The 17319-nt window shown below is 34.6% G+C and overlaps 1 protein-coding gene across 2 annotated transcripts; it reads left to right on the top strand.

The window, feature by feature from the left end:
* Nucleotides 1-1934: 1934 nt before the first annotated feature.
* LOC120162515 (protein CHROMATIN REMODELING 5-like) lies at nt 1935-15278 on the top strand. Of its 2 annotated transcripts, none has more exons than XM_039172659.1 (31): nt 1935-2205; nt 3109-3942; nt 4136-4203; nt 4979-5410; nt 5765-5989; nt 6117-6200; nt 7024-7083; nt 7183-7286; nt 7449-7500; nt 8113-8176; nt 8354-8447; nt 8558-8645; nt 8728-8862; nt 9066-9257; nt 9389-9456; nt 9648-9741; nt 9844-9968; nt 10051-10114; nt 10343-10555; nt 10772-11014; nt 11113-11223; nt 11372-11458; nt 11632-11811; nt 11915-11995; nt 12116-12358; nt 12869-13024; nt 13142-13319; nt 13414-13595; nt 13928-14281; nt 14378-14471; nt 14622-15278. In XM_039172659.1, the coding sequence occupies exons 2-31, from the start codon at nt 3207-3209 to the stop codon at nt 15119-15121; spliced, it is 5307 nt and encodes a 1768-aa protein (XP_039028590.1). In that variant the 5' UTR covers nt 1935-2205; nt 3109-3206; the 3' UTR covers nt 15122-15278. The 2 variants fall into 2 exon arrangements, with proteins under 2 accessions (XP_039028590.1, XP_039028589.1); XM_039172658.1 differs by having other exon boundaries at nt 1935-2300.
* Nucleotides 15279-17319: the final 2041 nt, after the last annotated feature.

The raw sequence follows: 17319 nt of genomic DNA, 5'->3' as shown, positions 1-17319 counted from the left end.
GGTTTTGGTTCAAAACTAACACTGAATATCCAGATCATTGACATGCAGTTCTAGAAACATAAAATTTTCAACAAAAAAAACACAATGCGAGTTGAAAATGGAAAAGTGCGAAAGAGGAAAAACTTACTTCCGGATAGCCCAAAAGATAAAATAAATACCTTATTGCAAGTGAGGGGAGAGGCTAAGAAATAAACGCAATCAATGTTGCGTTCCAACAATTCTTCCTCCATTTTTTCTTTGTAAATAAAAAGCTGAAAGACAAAACAATGCTTGGGTTTACAATTTACATAGTGGAAAATTGAAGAACAAAAACCAAACGAGAGTGCATGTGAGCGAAATAGACTGAGAGGTGAATGACCTGTTTGAGATTTCATTATATTTGATAATCTATTGGAAAATCTTTAACCACAAGGATTAAACAAAGAAATTATTATGTCATTTATACAAAATAATTTCAGCTTTATTGGTGACTTTCAACAATGATACTTAGTTCATCTTAGTAGTAGTTGTCAACTCTGCATTTCTAACCCTATTTTTTTCTCACAATCATTTCATCTAACATATATGCTTCACCTGAGATGACCTGTATCTAACATTACACCTTGAATCGTTGATGGTCTCGATAGTCCCTTAGTCGGGTCGTCTCTCAATGGACCCTTATTCAAGTCAACATCTCTACAAAATTCAAAGTTAGATTATATTTTTCCATGCATCCCCGACTAAAAAGTTACGCTGAAAATGAGAAGAGATAAGAAAAAAACGGAAATTCGAGACCGAAAAAGAATTTAGGCTTTAGAATGAAATTGAGGGATGTGTTACAAGTTTTAAAAGTTGAGGGACCTAAATGCAAGCACCTAAAAAGTTCAGTAATCATATTGCAAACGTACTAACGACAGTGTAACGTCGGGGATAATATTGTAAATGGACTAAATGTTTGGGGACTGTATTGCAAGTTTTAAAAGTTGGGAAATCTAAATGAAAGCTTTAAAAAAGTTCAGTGGCCATTACTATACTTTACCCTTAATTATATTTGAATTAGATCAAGTATTTTGAAGGTTAAGATCAATTTGGGTTTATGATAAAAAAAAAATATCTGACTCAATAATTATAATAATAGTTTTCTATATATTTTCTAATTATATTCATATTTTATCTAACAACATAGAACTATATATGTATGTATCGGGTCGATTGTAATTTTTATCGCAAAAATTATATCAAATATAGTCTTTCTAAACTTTGATAGGATCAGATGAAAAAAATAAAATACTTGAATCTAAATTGGATTAACTAAAAATGTGACCTAATTTATTCTATACTCATCCCCAATTGTTATTCAAATTCATATGCCTGCAAAAGAATAAAAAATTAAAATCATCAATAAAGTAAAAAAAAATATAATATTAGAATTATAATATAGTATTTGTACATAACTCTTTTAACAATTAACAATGCACATGCATTGTGCAACCTAACTGTTCGAATCTAAAATCTCTAGAAATAATGATTTTTTAGTTTACACATAACAAAGTGTCATGTTGTAACCGTTTTGGTAAATTTTTAATAATGAGATACAAAAATGAAATAAAAAGTAAACATTAAGTATGATTTTAAAATAAATAAAAGTTTAGGTACTAAAGTAAAATAAATTTGATAATTTATATACTAAATGAGTAGTTTATCCTATTATTATTTACGAGGATTTTTTTTTTGCTTAATAGTCTAGAATACCCCTCAACACACGACACTACTACCACCACGTGGCCTGATTGCATAGGCAGCACGCAAATTAAAAAAAATACAGAGTAAAAGAAACAAAAAGAAAATAGGGGTATACTTATCATTTAATTTTAGTTTTTTTACATTTTAGGTTTTATTAAATTCTATAAAACACGTTTATCGTAACTAGAAATTAACCTACCCTCTTATATTGCATCTCAATACACTTATTTTCCTAAAGAAAAAAAAAGGAACTTCTCTATTTTTCTCGATCGGACGATTAACCAAAAAAACGCGTTCTCTTCCTCCTTTGGAATCGGGGTTTTTCACCGGCTACTCAGCACATCTTACCCACCGGTGCCGATTCAAAAGTCCCGAACCACCCTGAAACCCGTAAAACCGGGAGAGACCCGAGTGAAAACGGTCTCTTCGTTTTCAAAAATATTTGGCGGCCGGTTGTGTTTGATTTTCCCGGCGATTTAAAAGGTGTTCGCGATTATTAACTTGCGCATTATTTCCAATTTTACCCAATGAATTCTTTTCCTTATTAGCCAAAAAGCTCTCATTTTATTTTCATAAAGGTCAGCTTCTTTGTTTCGATCAATAAGCGGGTTTCTTTGGCGCGCGATTTTTAATTTTTTAATATTTTATCCTTGAGGATACGGATTTAGGAGCTTGGATTGTGAATCGTTGCTTGTACTCTTCATTTTAGGGTTTGTTAATCGATGTATCTAATATTTGATTTTTTTTGGTTCCGTGTTTGGAGTGACTGATCTATTGTTCGCCTTGTTCAATTCTGGCCTTTCTTCCCTTCTTCGGGTTAGAGTTTCCTTATTTTGTGGCTAGTTTTGGTTAGAAATTTCATCCTTTATGTGTTCGAATTCATTTGACAAGTGTGTGTGAATTTGAGTTCATTTGGTTTGAAGTTTGACTTTACACTTTCTTGTTCCTAGTTTTGCATTTCTTAGTTATTTAGAATTGTATTTGATGCAACTGAGTAATTGTTATGTGAAATTTGCAGTTTTGTGTAACGAGTTATGAAGTTTTCATATGGTCTTTCACTCCTTGAAACGTCAATAATGACTTTGAATTGGCATTTAACTAAGTTATTCTCATTGAAATCTTTGCTTGCTCAGAAAATGTTGCAAATTGTAAAGGGTTTTAACGTAGGACATTGAATTGTTTAATTATTCAGCTGGGTAGGGATTGCCAATTTTTTTTAGTAAATTGTATTATTTAGTGAAATATTATATTTTCATTTGTCTCGAGGTTCTTGAACAGTACCTACTTTTGTTTTCCACCTCCTTTTATATTCCTCTCTGTCGATTGTGAGTTCCGGCTTATCTCAGAAGGACTAAAATTTTGGCCTTTGGCTGATTGACTATCCAGGTTTTCAGCAAATATTTTGAAGATGCTTTGTATTCCCTAATCTTTTTGCGGAGTTGTTGAAGACGGGAGTTATATGCCTAGGATTTTAAAGTGAGAGGATGGCATGTTTTAGGAACCATTCAAATGAAACAGTCTCACATGGTGTCTTGGAAGAGAAAAGAAATGGGCAAAACATTGGTAGGGTTCTGAGATCAGCAGAGAATGAGGACATAGATGGGACTGATAGTGAAAGAGAATTAGGTATTAACAAGGATGCACAATATCAAAGTGATGTGGCTGGCATTTCAAATTCTGAGCAGATTAGGCTGCATCGTGATATGGTTACTGATAATGGGGCTGGTATTTCAAATTCTAATTTTCAGCCAGCAGGAAGAAGAATAGCACCTGGGAATTGGGGTTCAAATTTTTGGAAGGACTGCCGGCCATCAGGTCGCCAGGGTAGATCTGATTCTGGGTTGGAGTCAAAATCTGACCATAAGAATTTGGAAGGTTCAATGTATGATTCATCAGATGATAGGGATGATAGATTAGAATCAGATGTTGACGAGGCACAAAAAGATGCTGGCAAGGCTCAAAGGGGTCACTCTGATGTCCCAGCAGATGAGATGTTATCTGATGAATACTATGAACAGGATGGGGAAGAGCAAAGTGATACAATGCATTACAGAGGCTTTGGCAATTCTACTGGGTTAAATATTAGATCACAATCAAAGCATGTTTCTGTCGGGCCCAATGTGTCCAGGAGTTCAAGACTGTTAAATAACCATTACTATGATGCTGAAGATGATGACGATAACAATGTTGATGTTGATGCAGATTATGAGGAAGAAGATGGTAATACACTTTCCCTTCCTGTATTCATTTGCTGCCTTATTTCTTAGTACAACAATTCTTATTGAGTGGTTAAGACTTAATAAATCAGTGTTTTTTGATTGATCGGTTATATATAATCCTAGCCTTTAAATATACAACAGTCTTTTTGTTTCCTTGATTTTGAGATGCCAAGCTTTTTCTGTTTTATTTGCAGAAGATGATCCTGATGATGCAGATTTTGAGCCTGACTATGGGCTTGCAAGTTCTTATGCAGGGAATAAGGTTATTAAATTAGTTTTACTTCTCACCTTCTTTTGTTCTGGTTTTAATTTTATGATTTTTATGTTATTCTCCTTCACGTTTGAAGCTTTCTAAAGGCATATTTTATTCAATCCTTTCTTTGGCATACGGGAAAGATAACCAGGAAGAAAGGAGAATGTGAATTATAGGATTTAGATTGATGTTACATGGGCTAGGGATAGAGTGCCAGCATAAGTATCTGCTTGATAAGTGTAAATTACGTTTTTTGACAATCTTTTACTTTAACTTTTAAGAACAAAGTGCCACATCATACCTGTATATTAGTGAAGTGTCCAAGAAGTAGGTATGTTAAAGTGAAGAGTCCATGTAACATATTGTAGATTCATGTCTAAGATGATTGGCTCTGGTGTACATTATTGCATTCAAGTTTTAGCTGCCATGGTCCTCTGGTAAAAAAGAAACCATTTTAACCACTTAAAGATGGAGCTTTTTAATACCATGAATTTAATTGCACACTGTAAGAGAACATATTAGTTATTATGCTGGGGCTGAGAGTTAGGAATTTCTTCCTCTTGTAGAATGTAGGAAAACAGGGTTTCACAACCTTTTCTTTTGTTTTACTGGAAATGGTGATGAATACTACAGTCTAACAGTATTCAATTATAGGGCTACAATTAATATTATCCATAATAAATTATATTCTTAGTTGGTCATGAAGCTTGACCCTTGATGGTTGTGTTGCTTATGCTTTACAATCTGCCTGATCTTTCTCCCCACTAATTTAGTTCTTAAACAGGATAAAGACTGGGATGGTGAATATTCTGAGGAAGAAGACAATAGTAATGGTGATGATATAGATGTTACAGATGAAGACGATTCTTATCATAGAAAAAAACCTAAGGGTAGGCAACATATTAAAGTTGAGCTTAATAATGCAAAACCCACTAGAGAACATAAATCCTCCAGTCGACAAAGAAGAGGGAGATTGTCTTTTGACGAGGAGGATTACACAGCTGAGGATTCTGACAGTGAAAGCGATGGGGATTTCAAGAGTATGACAAGGAGAAGTGGAAATCATCATAAAATTAATGCTCATTCTAATATGGCGACAAGCATGGGAAGACACAATGAGATTCGTACTTCTAGTAGGTCAGTCAAGAAAGTATCATATGCTGAGAGTGAAGAAAGTGAAGAAATTGATGAAGGCAAGAAGAAAAAGATGCGAAAGGTGAAGTCTGTTATTTTGTTATGGTTGATACCCTATATTGTTTTTTAGTAGGCATGTTTGATTTTCATATTTGATGTAATTGCTTGTAAATTTGAATTTTGTGATGTAGATCATGCAAGTATCTATTAGCTTCGCAGATACATTATTATATCGACTTAGCATTTTAGTTGTATATTCTTCATATCCATCTTATGTGATCCTGTCTAATTTGTTCTGCACCAACATTATTGTCACTTTTGCAACTTTACATTTAGATATTAGTTGGGTTTTTCATGTTGATGCAATTATTTGATTCTAAAATGCTCTTCAAGTGATTTTATCCTTCTTTTTAAAGTTTTATATATGCATGTTTAGGATGAAGCTGAAGAGGAAGATGGAGACACCATTGAAAAGGTTTTATGGCATCAACCGAAGGGCATGGTTGAAGATTCTATTAGAAACAATAGATCGACAGAACCTGTTTTGTTAAGTCACTTGTTTGACTCTGAACCAGATTGGAATGAAATGGAATTCCTGATAAAATGGAAGGGCCAGTCTCATCTTCATTGTCAGTGGAAATCATTTTCTGACCTACAGAATGTATGTTTTTATTATTATTTTTATAATGGTTGATATGTCTTTTAAGAAGCATAAGTTTTATATTGCTTTATGTTACTCTTCCTATTCTGATGACTTATACTTTGTGTTTTCTTATATGGTTTTGCAGCTTAGTGGTTTTAAGAAGGTTCTAAATTACACTAAAAAGGTGATGGAGGATGTGAGATACAGGAAAACGCTTTCACGTGAGGAGGTACATTTGCATCTGTTAACTTCTGTTTATGAAATTCTCATTTCAACTTGTTCATGATCATCTAAAACGCTTTGGAATTTCTACTCAATCTGTGTTGATGAATTTATTATTTATCTGAATTCTTATGAACATGCACTGTCTATTATTCTACCGTGCTGAAATTTCTTGGGTCTTTGTCCTGGTAAATGAACAGTAAGTTCACCTATAAATGCGGCACCTATATTTAGTTCTTTGAGGAGTAGCTATTTGGAAGAACAAAGTTGTTTTGGAATTGGAAAAATGTAGTAGGACAAATTTGTACTCTGTTCATTGTATCTTTTCTTGATGGTAGACTGTAATTCTACCAAGCTTTTAAGCTAGTCCTAAAAAATGGTTTATATCCTTTTGTAAATAGATGAGTTCCAGATTCTATAGATCAAGGGTAACCTATTAACTTTTTGTTTGCTGTGGTCATTATCTATATATTATATACATGAGAGCCTTCCTTGTTTGGAAACTGGGATTATTGCACTCTTTTATGGTGGTTCCTTTGCCAATACATATTCCTATCTAGCATATGGTGGAGTGTAGTACATTATGCTATTATCAATACCTAGCTCTCTTTTGTATTTTTTTCAAAATGGTTCTCGCTTCTTCAGAGATATCATAAATCTAATTGATCTTGTGGTAAATTGTCACTTGATTTAGGGTCCTTGACTATGTAATAAGTTCTTCCTGCTTTGGCTGGGAGAACATAATTATATAAGCTTGCATTACAGAAGTTCTATGACTACTGTTTTTCTGGTAGTAGCTCATATTTCCCCTCCCCCCTATTACCTGTTAGATTGAAGTCAACGATGTAAGTAAGGAAATGGACTTGGATCTAATCAAGCAAAATAGTCAGGTTGGTTTCCATCTATTTCTATTTCTTTCATTGTCATGTTTTGTTTTCTGAGTTTTCCTTTGCCAGTTTATTGTTATTGGTTGACCATGTTTGTTTCAGGTGGAGAGAGTAATTGTTGATCGAATCAGTAACGATGCCTTTGGGAATGTGATCTCAGAGTATTTAGTCAAGTGGCAGGGATTGTCTTATGCAGAAGCAACCTGGTAATGATCTGGATTGATAGTTCAATTAAATGTCACCAATTAAGAAAAATGTCTATCCGTGTGTGCTGCTGTTGAGCACTGTGTTATACCTTCTAGTTGTTGCTTCTTCTGCTTTGGGCAGCCACTGTATTTATGATTGTGGTTACATATTTGTTGTTTCAGGGAAAAAGATATAGATATTCCATTTGCTCAAGATGCTATTGATGAATATAAGGTAACACATCCTGCGATTTTTCTTTCTTTGTTTTACCTATTCTTACTTTTGTCCGTAATTATCTTCATAATAATTGTGATCTGGGTTTGTCTGCATCTGTGCACACCCTAGGCCAATTAAGTAAATTATTCAGTGGCAGTGTTTAAAATACCCTTGCCTTTCCACATAAAATGTCATTGTAGGCATTGCTGGCATGGTCCAATGTCCATATTAAACATCTTGCAGTTATGTATTAAAATTGATCTCTTAGTAGGTTAAAGCCTATGAATACAAGCTGTTCGTCTGATATGGAGGATGTGTTCATTGTGCACATATGTTCCCTCCTTTTCATGTTAAAGGATGTCACGATAGCTAAGTTGTATTAGAAATTCTAGATTTTGGTAAATATTCTTGGAGATAGATTTGGGGCCTATTAATCTAGGCAATCGATGAGTTGAGCATCAGGTGGTATATGTTAACTTATTATGTCCATTATAAACCAGCATATATTATTACATTGTCCAGTCATTTGATTTTCCTGTTTTATGTAAATTTTCTTGAATATGCTCAGATAAAAAGTAAAATTACCTCGTACTGTTATACTTAACGATGTGTTTCTCATTCTGGAAACAGGCTCGTGAAGCAGAAATGGCTGTGCAGGGTAAAATGGTGGATCACCAGCGTAAGAAGGGCAAAGGTATGCACTGCTACTAATGGTCTCCATATGCATTTATAAATTATGTCTTGCATCATACAGCCGCTGACCTCCTTTCCCCTTGAACTGGGTCTTAGTTTGTGCTGGATTTAATTTTATTAGTCTCACAATTAATCATGTAAATGGATCATTGAACTGGGCTACATTTTTCATCTTTAGAAAGTTTGCGGAAACTTGATGAACAGCCAGAATGGTTAAGGGGAGGAAAGCTTCGTGATTATCAGCTGGAGGGTTTGAATTTTCTTGTAAACAGGTCTAATGCTCGTCTCTGTTACTTTAGCTTAGCTTTTTTATTTGTACTTGAAATGATTGTTGAGAATACTTTTTATTTATTAATGCATGTTTTTCATATTCACATAACAGTTGGAGAAATGATACTAATGTCATCTTAGCTGATGAGATGGGTCTCGGTAAAACTGTTCAGTCTGTATCTATGCTTGGTTTCTTACAGGTACTCCATGGACTTTTAAGAATAGCTATCTTTTATGTTTTATTAAGTTTATGAGGTTTTCATTGATATATTTTTTTTTCAGAATGCTCAACAAATTCCCGGCCCATTTCTTGTGGTTGTACCTTTATCCACCTTGTCAAACTGGGCTAAAGAATTTAGAAAGTGGCTTCCTGATATGAATGTTATTGTTTATGTTGGTACTCGTGCAAGCCGAGAGGTGTGTAACATTTGTCTTGTCTATATGCTCTTTTTTTTTCTTTTTCTTTTTTTACAAAAAGGCTTGATATTTACATCATGCATTCACTTCAATATATATTTTATAAATTATCACGTTGTTTCCATCTATATATTTGATGTGGCGTGTAGCTCTTTTTAATCATTTATGTGCTTAACTGATATCTTTTCTTCAAATGTTGGCAGGTTTGTCAGCAATATGAATTTTACAATGACAAGAAAATTGGCAGACCTATAAAATTTAACACACTGCTGACTACATATGAGGTAGTTCTGAAAGATAAGGCGGTACTGTCTAAGATAAGATGGAACTACTTGATGGTTGATGAAGCTCATAGGTTGAAGAACAGCGAGGCACAGTTGTACACAACACTCTCAGTATGCCCTATTCTGTACCTTCAACTTTCTGCCTTGTATAATTGTATTGTTCTTTTTGGAACAAATTGTAATGGTCTTGTAGCCTTTGTTACTATGTTTAATAATTATATGATGCCTTTCTGTTTGATCAGGAATTTAGCACTAAGAACAAGGTGCTAATTACTGGAACTCCATTACAGAACAGTGTTGAGGAGCTATGGTATATTTCCTTTTCCTTGTACTCGTATGAGTATTGGAGGTTTTGCGCACTTTAGTAGCTGTTTTTTATTTTCTATTAAAAGAGGATTTTATTAAGGCTATTTTCTTGTTCATTATTTTATTTCCTTCTGGTATCAACATTATTTGCTTTACTTGGCTAAGTTTATTCACATCCATGAAAATATTTCACAGGGCTTTGCTTCATTTCCTTGACCCTGACAAGTTCAAAAGTAAGGATGATTTTGTTCAAAATTATAAGAACCTTAGCTCGTTTAATGAAATTGAGGTATGACATTATGATTCATTCCATCTTTTTATCATGTCTCCTAGGTTAAGATATTTATTTGACTTGATCTAAACAAAAGCCTGTATTTAATTTGCAACACAGCTTGCTAATCTTCACATGGAATTGAGGCCTCACATTCTTCGAAGGGTTATCAAGGATGTAGAAAAGTCTTTGCCTCCCAAAATTGAGCGTATCCTTAGGGTTGAGATGTCCCCACTTCAGAAACAGTAAGATTCATACATTTCTTTTGTTGTGAAATTGTGCTTTTTTTCTATTGCATAAACATGGATGCTATTTGTATTTTCACAGGTATTATAAGTGGATCTTGGAACGCAACTTCCATGACTTAAATAAAGGTGTTCGTGGCAATCAGGTTAGTATCTCTTATTGTTTTGCTGCTTGGAGATTTTATTTCTGCAGCTTGTATGTGGTGTTTGTCTTCTTTTGTTTAGTTTTTACTTATATTTATTACTGATAAACATATGTTGTATATAGACAAATTATGTAACTGTAAAAACAGTTTATGTTGTTTTCTTTCCTTTCTGTTTGTCAAGCAGTGTTACCGGTTTTAGAAGATGAGGTATTTTCTTTTAAATCACAGGTGTCACTTTTGAATATAGTAGTAGAGCTGAAGAAATGCTGCAATCATCCTTTCCTGTTTGAAAGTGCTGATCACGGTTATGGTGGGGACTCTGTCATGAATGATATTAGTAAACTGGAGAGAATTATATTAAGCAGTGGGAAGCTAGTTATACTTGACAAGTTGCTTGTGAGGTTGCGTGAAACAAAGCATCGTGTTTTAATCTTCTCCCAGGTTTGTATTGGATGCTTATACATAATTCTGAGCCCCATGATTGCTTCAATATTTTTATTCTCATCATGTATGGTTGGGTGAGTTTGACAGTTGTCCTTTGGATTTTAGGTTCTATGTGAATCTGAGTTTTTGTTTTTAATGGAGGATATGCCTGATTAAGATATGCAATCTGGTGTTTTACATGTTCATGTTCTGATAAAATGATATAAATTCCAGATGGTTAGAATGCTGGATATATTATCCGAGTACATGTCTCTCAGAGGATTCCAATTCCAGAGACTAGATGGTAGTACAAAGGCAGAGTTGCGACAGCAGGCTATGGATCATTTTAATGCACCTGGAAGTGATGATTTTTGCTTCCTTCTTTCTACTCGGGCTGGTGGTCTGGGTATCAACCTTGCAACTGCAGACACTGTTATAATATTTGATTCCGACTGGAATCCCCAGAATGACTTACAGGTGTCGAGCTTGGCACTGTTATTCCCTGCATCATTTTTCCTAGTTTCCTATGAAAATTGTAGTATTTTATTCATGCACATTGTTTTATTTTGCTTCAGGCAATGAGTAGAGCTCACAGAATTGGGCAACAAGAAGTTGTCAACATTTACAGATTTGTGACAAGCAAAAGTGTTGAGGAAGACATCCTGGAGCGAGCTAAGAAGAAGATGGTTATTCCCATAACTTCCATGAATTTGTCACATGCATATGCATAAATGCATTTATTAGTGTAAATTGTTTGCATGTGAAAAGAGCTCAATTTAATTTGTTTTGATTCTAAAGAGTAATTTTATGCCTTTTTTGTTGTGCTTTCTATAGGTGCTTGATCATTTGGTGATCCAAAAATTAAATGCAGAGGGTAGACTGGAGAGAAAAGAAACAAAGAAAGGGAGCTATTTTGATAAGGTAAGGAAATTTCTTGACTTGATGTGATTACTCAAGTTGTGTAGGCGGTATTAATATGTTGTTTGTGTCGGTTTTTGTTGTTGGAACCAAGCACATGATTGACCACTTCATTCCTGGAAATATCATGTGGTTTTTCTGTGAAATTTTTTGATAATTTCTTATATTTCTTCCAGAATGAGTTGTCAGCAATTTTGAGATTCGGTGCGGAAGAATTGTTTAAGGACGATAAAAATGAAGAAGAAAGCAAAAAAAGGCTGTTAAATATGGATATTGATGAAATCCTTGATAGGGCAGAAAAGGTTGAGGAGAAAGAGGGTGCAGAGGAAGGGAATGAATTGTTGAGTGCTTTTAAGGCAAGCTGCTATTATGTTGTTATAGTGGTGGAGTATTGTTATTAGGTGTACATATTCTTTCAAGTCTTATGAGATTGGTTTCTATTACATTTTTCGTGGTCAGGTTGCGAATTTTTGTAGTGCTGAAGACGATGGGACATTCTGGAGTCGTTGGATAAAACCAGATGCCATTGCTCAAGCTGAAGTATGATCCTGTTGTCTCCCGTCAATAAATTTCTTGAATGTTGCTTGTACATTTTAGGTTCTATGTTCCAATTAAACAATTAGTTGGATCCAATTGCCTAAGTTATTCTTTTTGCATTAGGATGCTCTAGCTCCTCGTGCTGCAAGAAATACCAAGAGTTATGCTGAAACAAGTCAACCTGAGAGGAGTAGCAAAAGAAAGAAGGGTTCTAATCTTCAAGAGCTTCAGGAGAGAGGTCAAAAACGTCGTAAAGCAGAATATTCTGCCCCTGTGGCACCAATGATTGAGGGAGCAACTGCTCAAGTGAGAGGATGGTCTTATGGGAATCTGCCTAAGAGAGATGCATTGCGATTTTCTCGAGCGGTATAGTTTCTAGTCTTCTGGAATTTGTCATATACATATAAGAGTATATTCCTTCACATCTCTTTCCGTAAACAGCTTTGCTGCATTTTATGGATATTGGTACTTGAATAGAATCTGTGGCACGTTTTCTCTCTTTAGAGCAATCCATACAGCATTAAAGTTCTCTAAAGTTAAATTAAATCTTAGATGTGTTCTCACCTACTTCTTTCTTTTTAACCAGTAGTAGCAACTTAATGTATTAGTTAATCAAAGCATTACTTATTTTTTATTTTTTCATAACTACGGGTTATTAAGGCATTCGGGTTATTAACTTCTAACCACTTAAATTTTCTTTTGAACCTCTGTTAACCATTTTTGCTTCATTAGTCCATTCCTCCCAATTAGATAACACAGATGTTATATCCTTCTGCATTTCTTTAATATTTAGCATTCGCCTCTTCAATTATTGTAAGTAGTTTTGACCGTTTTCTGTATTTGTTTTGGCAATTTCTTTATTGCTTCAAAATTCAGGTTATGAAATTTGGGAATGAGAACCAAATCACTTCGATAGCAGAGGAAGTTGGTGGTACTGTTGCAGCAGCTCCACTTGATGCACAGATTGAGCTTTTCAATGCCCTTGTTGAAGGGTGCAGAGAAGCTATAGAAGTGGGAAATGTAGAACCTAAGGTTCGTTGAAGGAGTAATGAATTGTATTTGGTTGCAATTCTGTACTTTCATACTTTATCCAATGTAATTCTAAAGCCTTTTAGTGATTCTTATATTTTATTTGGTAATTACCTTCAGGGACAATTATTGGACTTCTTTGGTGTTCCTGTCAAGGCAAATGATCTGTTCAATCGTGTCCGAGAACTTCAGCTCTTAGCAAAGCGAATAAGTCGATATGAGGACCCCATAAAACAGTTCCGCGTGTTGATGTACCTTAAACCCTCTAATTGGTCTAAAGGGTGTGGGTGGAGTCAGAGTATGTCTATTCCATTTATATTCTATGTTCTTGGAGGGTAACTAAAGGAAAATTGTTATGGACTTATGATATTTTCTCCTGTTAATGTCTCTAGTTGATGATGCAAGATTGCTTCTGGGAATACACTACCATGGATTTGGGAATTGGGAAAAGATAAGGTTAGATGAAAGACTTGGCCTCACAAAGAAGATTGCTCCTGCGGAACTTCAGCACCATGAAACCTTTCTGCCACGTGCCCCTAATTTGAAGGAGCGTGCTAATGCACTCATGGAAATGGTACAGCCCATACTTGCAATTACTATGATATGCAGAATAATTTTATTGTTTTAATAAAAAATGAATTCATCTTTTTCCCATCTCTTTAAAGGAATATTTTATTTTAAATTAGACTTAGTGGATTTGTTTCATTTTGGTTCTGTTGGAAAATTCCGTAATTGGTTTGTGTTGTTAGTGAATTAATGACTGCAAAGTTTTGGAATTTTTTTGTTAATGTATCTGGTTGAAATTTCTTTGATGGTTTTATTGCATATGCATCTGTGTTTTTTGCATGCTTATGCTTTTAAGCATCGTGCATGAGCCAGGCCTTATATTGGAACCTTTCTTCACAGGAACTTGCAGCTGTTGGTGGTAAGAATCCTGGTGTCAAATATGGGCGCAAGGCTTCAAAGAAGGAAAAGCAGAATCCTCTGAATATATCAATATCACATGTCAGAGACAAGAAGGGAAAACCGGGTTCTACTAAGGTCAGTTTTAAAATGGGTAGGGACAGATCTGAGAGGCCTCAGAAAGTTGAACTTTTAGTTAAAGAGGAAGGTGAAATGTCGGACAACGAGGAAGTATATGAGCAGTTTAAGGAAGTGAAGTGGATGGAGTGGTGTGAAGATGTTATGATTGATGAAATAAAAACCCTCCGTCGTCTCCAAAGATTGCAAACTACCAGTGCAGATCTTCCCAAGGATAAGGTTTAGCTATTTCTGTTCCCAGTCCCTTTACATTTCTTTGTATTTGTTTTTCTTTCTTTGTGATTGTGTCCATAAGGTTTTTCTCTTTTCTTCCAGGTGCTTTCAAAAATTCGGAATTATTTGCAGCTTCTTGGAAGGAGGATTGATCAAATTGTCTTGGAACATGAAGATCAGCTCTATAGACAAGATAGTATGTGGTTTTTTTCATACCGCAAGATTAAGTTTTAGTTTACTAATCTCCTTTCGAACCTATGTATTTTGTATTTCTGATGTACATATTCACAGTTTAGAAACTTAAAATAGGATAAATTATTTTATTTAATGTCAATCCTCATTGCAGGGATGACTCTGCGTTTATGGAACTACGTCTCTACATTTTCAAATCTTTCTGGTGAGAGGCTTCAGCAGATTTATTCGAAGCTTAAGCAGGAGCAGGACGAGGATGGAGGTGTTGGACCGTCCCATATCAATGGTTCCATGCGTGGTCATGTTGAGAGAGATGGTGATCCTAATTCCTTCCCTCCTTTTTCACGTTCTGTTGAGAAGAAACGAGGGTACAAGAAGAATGCAATGGCACAACAAACGTCACAACCAATTCACAAAGGCATTGATGCCGCAAAGTTTGAAGCTTGGAAACAAGGGAGAGCAGAAAAGGGTAGTCATCCCCAAATTCAGCCCCCAAGTCAAAGACCTCTCAACAATGGTACTCGTGTAGTAGATCCAAACTCGTTGGGGATTCTTGGGGCAGGACCATCCGATAAACGCCTTGTTAATACTGAACGACCATATCAGATGCGTCAAACTGGATTTCCACAAAGGCAAGGTTTTCCCTCAGGCTAAGCCCTTTAGTGCTGTGCTGGATGATAGTCGATAGAACGAGTTTTGCTGATTTGGTTCGACCGAGTGTGCTATTGACTGCTTCAGCCATCGAGTATTCCCTGTGATTCTTTTTTCACCATGGGAATAATAAGCTGTTATTTGAATCTGACTGTTTATCGCTGGATCAAAGAGGCTATCTGCTAGGTGGGAGTTGCATCGATGTAAAAAAGGTGGCCGAGGAAGAACACAAGAGATCGAACAACACGAGCAGGGAAGTGCGTGCAGTGACTTTGCAACCATTTGTTCCCGACGTTTATGTTTTTCGAAGTCAGTCCAGTATTTTTGTTTACGTATATAGCACAGGAATAGCTGAAAAAGAAACAAAAATCTCGATTCAATTTGGAAAATACATGGATGAGATATGTTTGCCATGGCAGAAGAAGTGTACATTATTAGGTATGTATTTTTGGTTTCAAAAGGATGCAAATTTTGTTAGCAATAATAATATAAGCATAAATTTGCGTCAGGTAAATTACCAAGTTTCACCATTCAAGATAGTATTGAAGCTCAGCATGGAGTTCGTATTTTTGATACATTATCGATGGAATTTAGCTTCGTGTTTGTATTTAATATACTAAGTTACTAACATAAAGAGTTTTTCTAATGATGTCTGGAGTTTGTTTTTGATACACTAAACGGAATATTTTTATAATGATGAAATATTATATAAATATGAATGTTTGACAAAGCACCAACTTGGCAAGAATATATGGTATTCTCTATATATTTTTAAGATTATATCTGGACAACATGGTCCTATAAAATTATAGGAATACGAAAAATAATAGGTTTAATGAAAAAATAAATTTTCAAACTATATCACTTGTTAAGTGTTTAACGTTTTCGACGTTTTTTTTAAGTGTTTACATCGTAATGATCGTTAAAAAAACATTGTTAATCGACATGTCATCTTTTTGTTTCTTTTTAAAGATTGTTAATTAGAATTTGAAAACGATATATCAAAACATATGTATATCCATACGAATATCATTAGTAATATTGGAAGGAGAGGAAGTTAATGCAGTGAGTGGTTGATAGCCGATTTGGTTTTTTTCTCTTATCTGCTAATGTCTTGAGCCACTGCCACTGACTCACCATTAACGTCCGTTGCCCTTCCTCTTTACAAAACTCTATTCTTCATTATAAAGAAGATTCTCTAAAAACCACATTTTTCCCCTGATTTTTAGTTGTTTTTAATATATCGAAACACATTGATATCCATCTATACGAGTTCCATCGTATTGGATGTTTTGTGAGTATCTTAAATATAATACATATCATCATCGTTGTTATTTTTCTTTTCTCCATCTTAAAGGTCAAATTAAGAATTTGTTTATGATACATAAACCAAAATAAATATTAAGAAATAAAATTTTAATGATTTAAATTTAAATTTTAAAAAATCGGCAATCAAAATACAAATGTCTGTAAAATTAAAAAAACTGTCGGTGTAGTTTAATGTAAAATTAGATTAGTTCAACATATATCCATAACTTATATTATTTATTTATTTATTTAGATAATTCAATTGTTATATATTTTTTAATTATATACATTTATGGTAGTTGAGTTATGAATAAATCGAAATTGAGTAATTATATATATATATAGGGATTAGAAAATGTCAAATGCTTTATTATTATTATTATTTAATTTCATTATTTACAAGTTTCCTTGTAACAAGTAGGGAGGTAGTTCAAGTTACCAGCGTCATTTCCCCGATACGAACAAGATGGACTATGTGTACGGACCAGGGAAGAACCATCTCTTTGTTCCGGGTCCATTAACATCGCGGAACCTGTTATTCGGGCCATGAACCGAACCCTTCTCGAGGATGTCAAGAAGATCTTCAAGACTACTACCGGAACTCCCTTTTTTTATCCCAACTACAGGTGTTCATTGGTTTCAACTGTGGTATTTTTCTCACTTCATCGTCACCAAATTTTGTTCTATAGCTGCTGCAGTACATTTCTGAACATTAGCCGATTTAAAATCTCGTTTAATCGACAAAATATGTGTGTGTGCCTTTTCAATTGCCTGGATGGAACAAGAGTCGATCTGAAATTTACCTAGGCTGTGGTGTTGGGTGCTTTGCAAGTTAGTATGGGTAAAATAATAAGTATAAATGGATTGGATCTCGCCTGTATTAATTCCAAAAA

Source organism: Hibiscus syriacus, unplaced genomic scaffold (assembly GCF_006381635.1).
Source record: "Hibiscus syriacus cultivar Baekdansim isolate YM2019G1 unplaced genomic scaffold, ASM638163v2 tig00111402_pilon, whole genome shotgun sequence".
In the NCBI taxonomy this organism is placed as follows: Eukaryota; Viridiplantae; Streptophyta; class Magnoliopsida; order Malvales; family Malvaceae; genus Hibiscus; species Hibiscus syriacus.
Note: the sequence above shows the minus strand (reverse complement) of the source record. Positions and strands in the feature narration are given on the sequence as shown.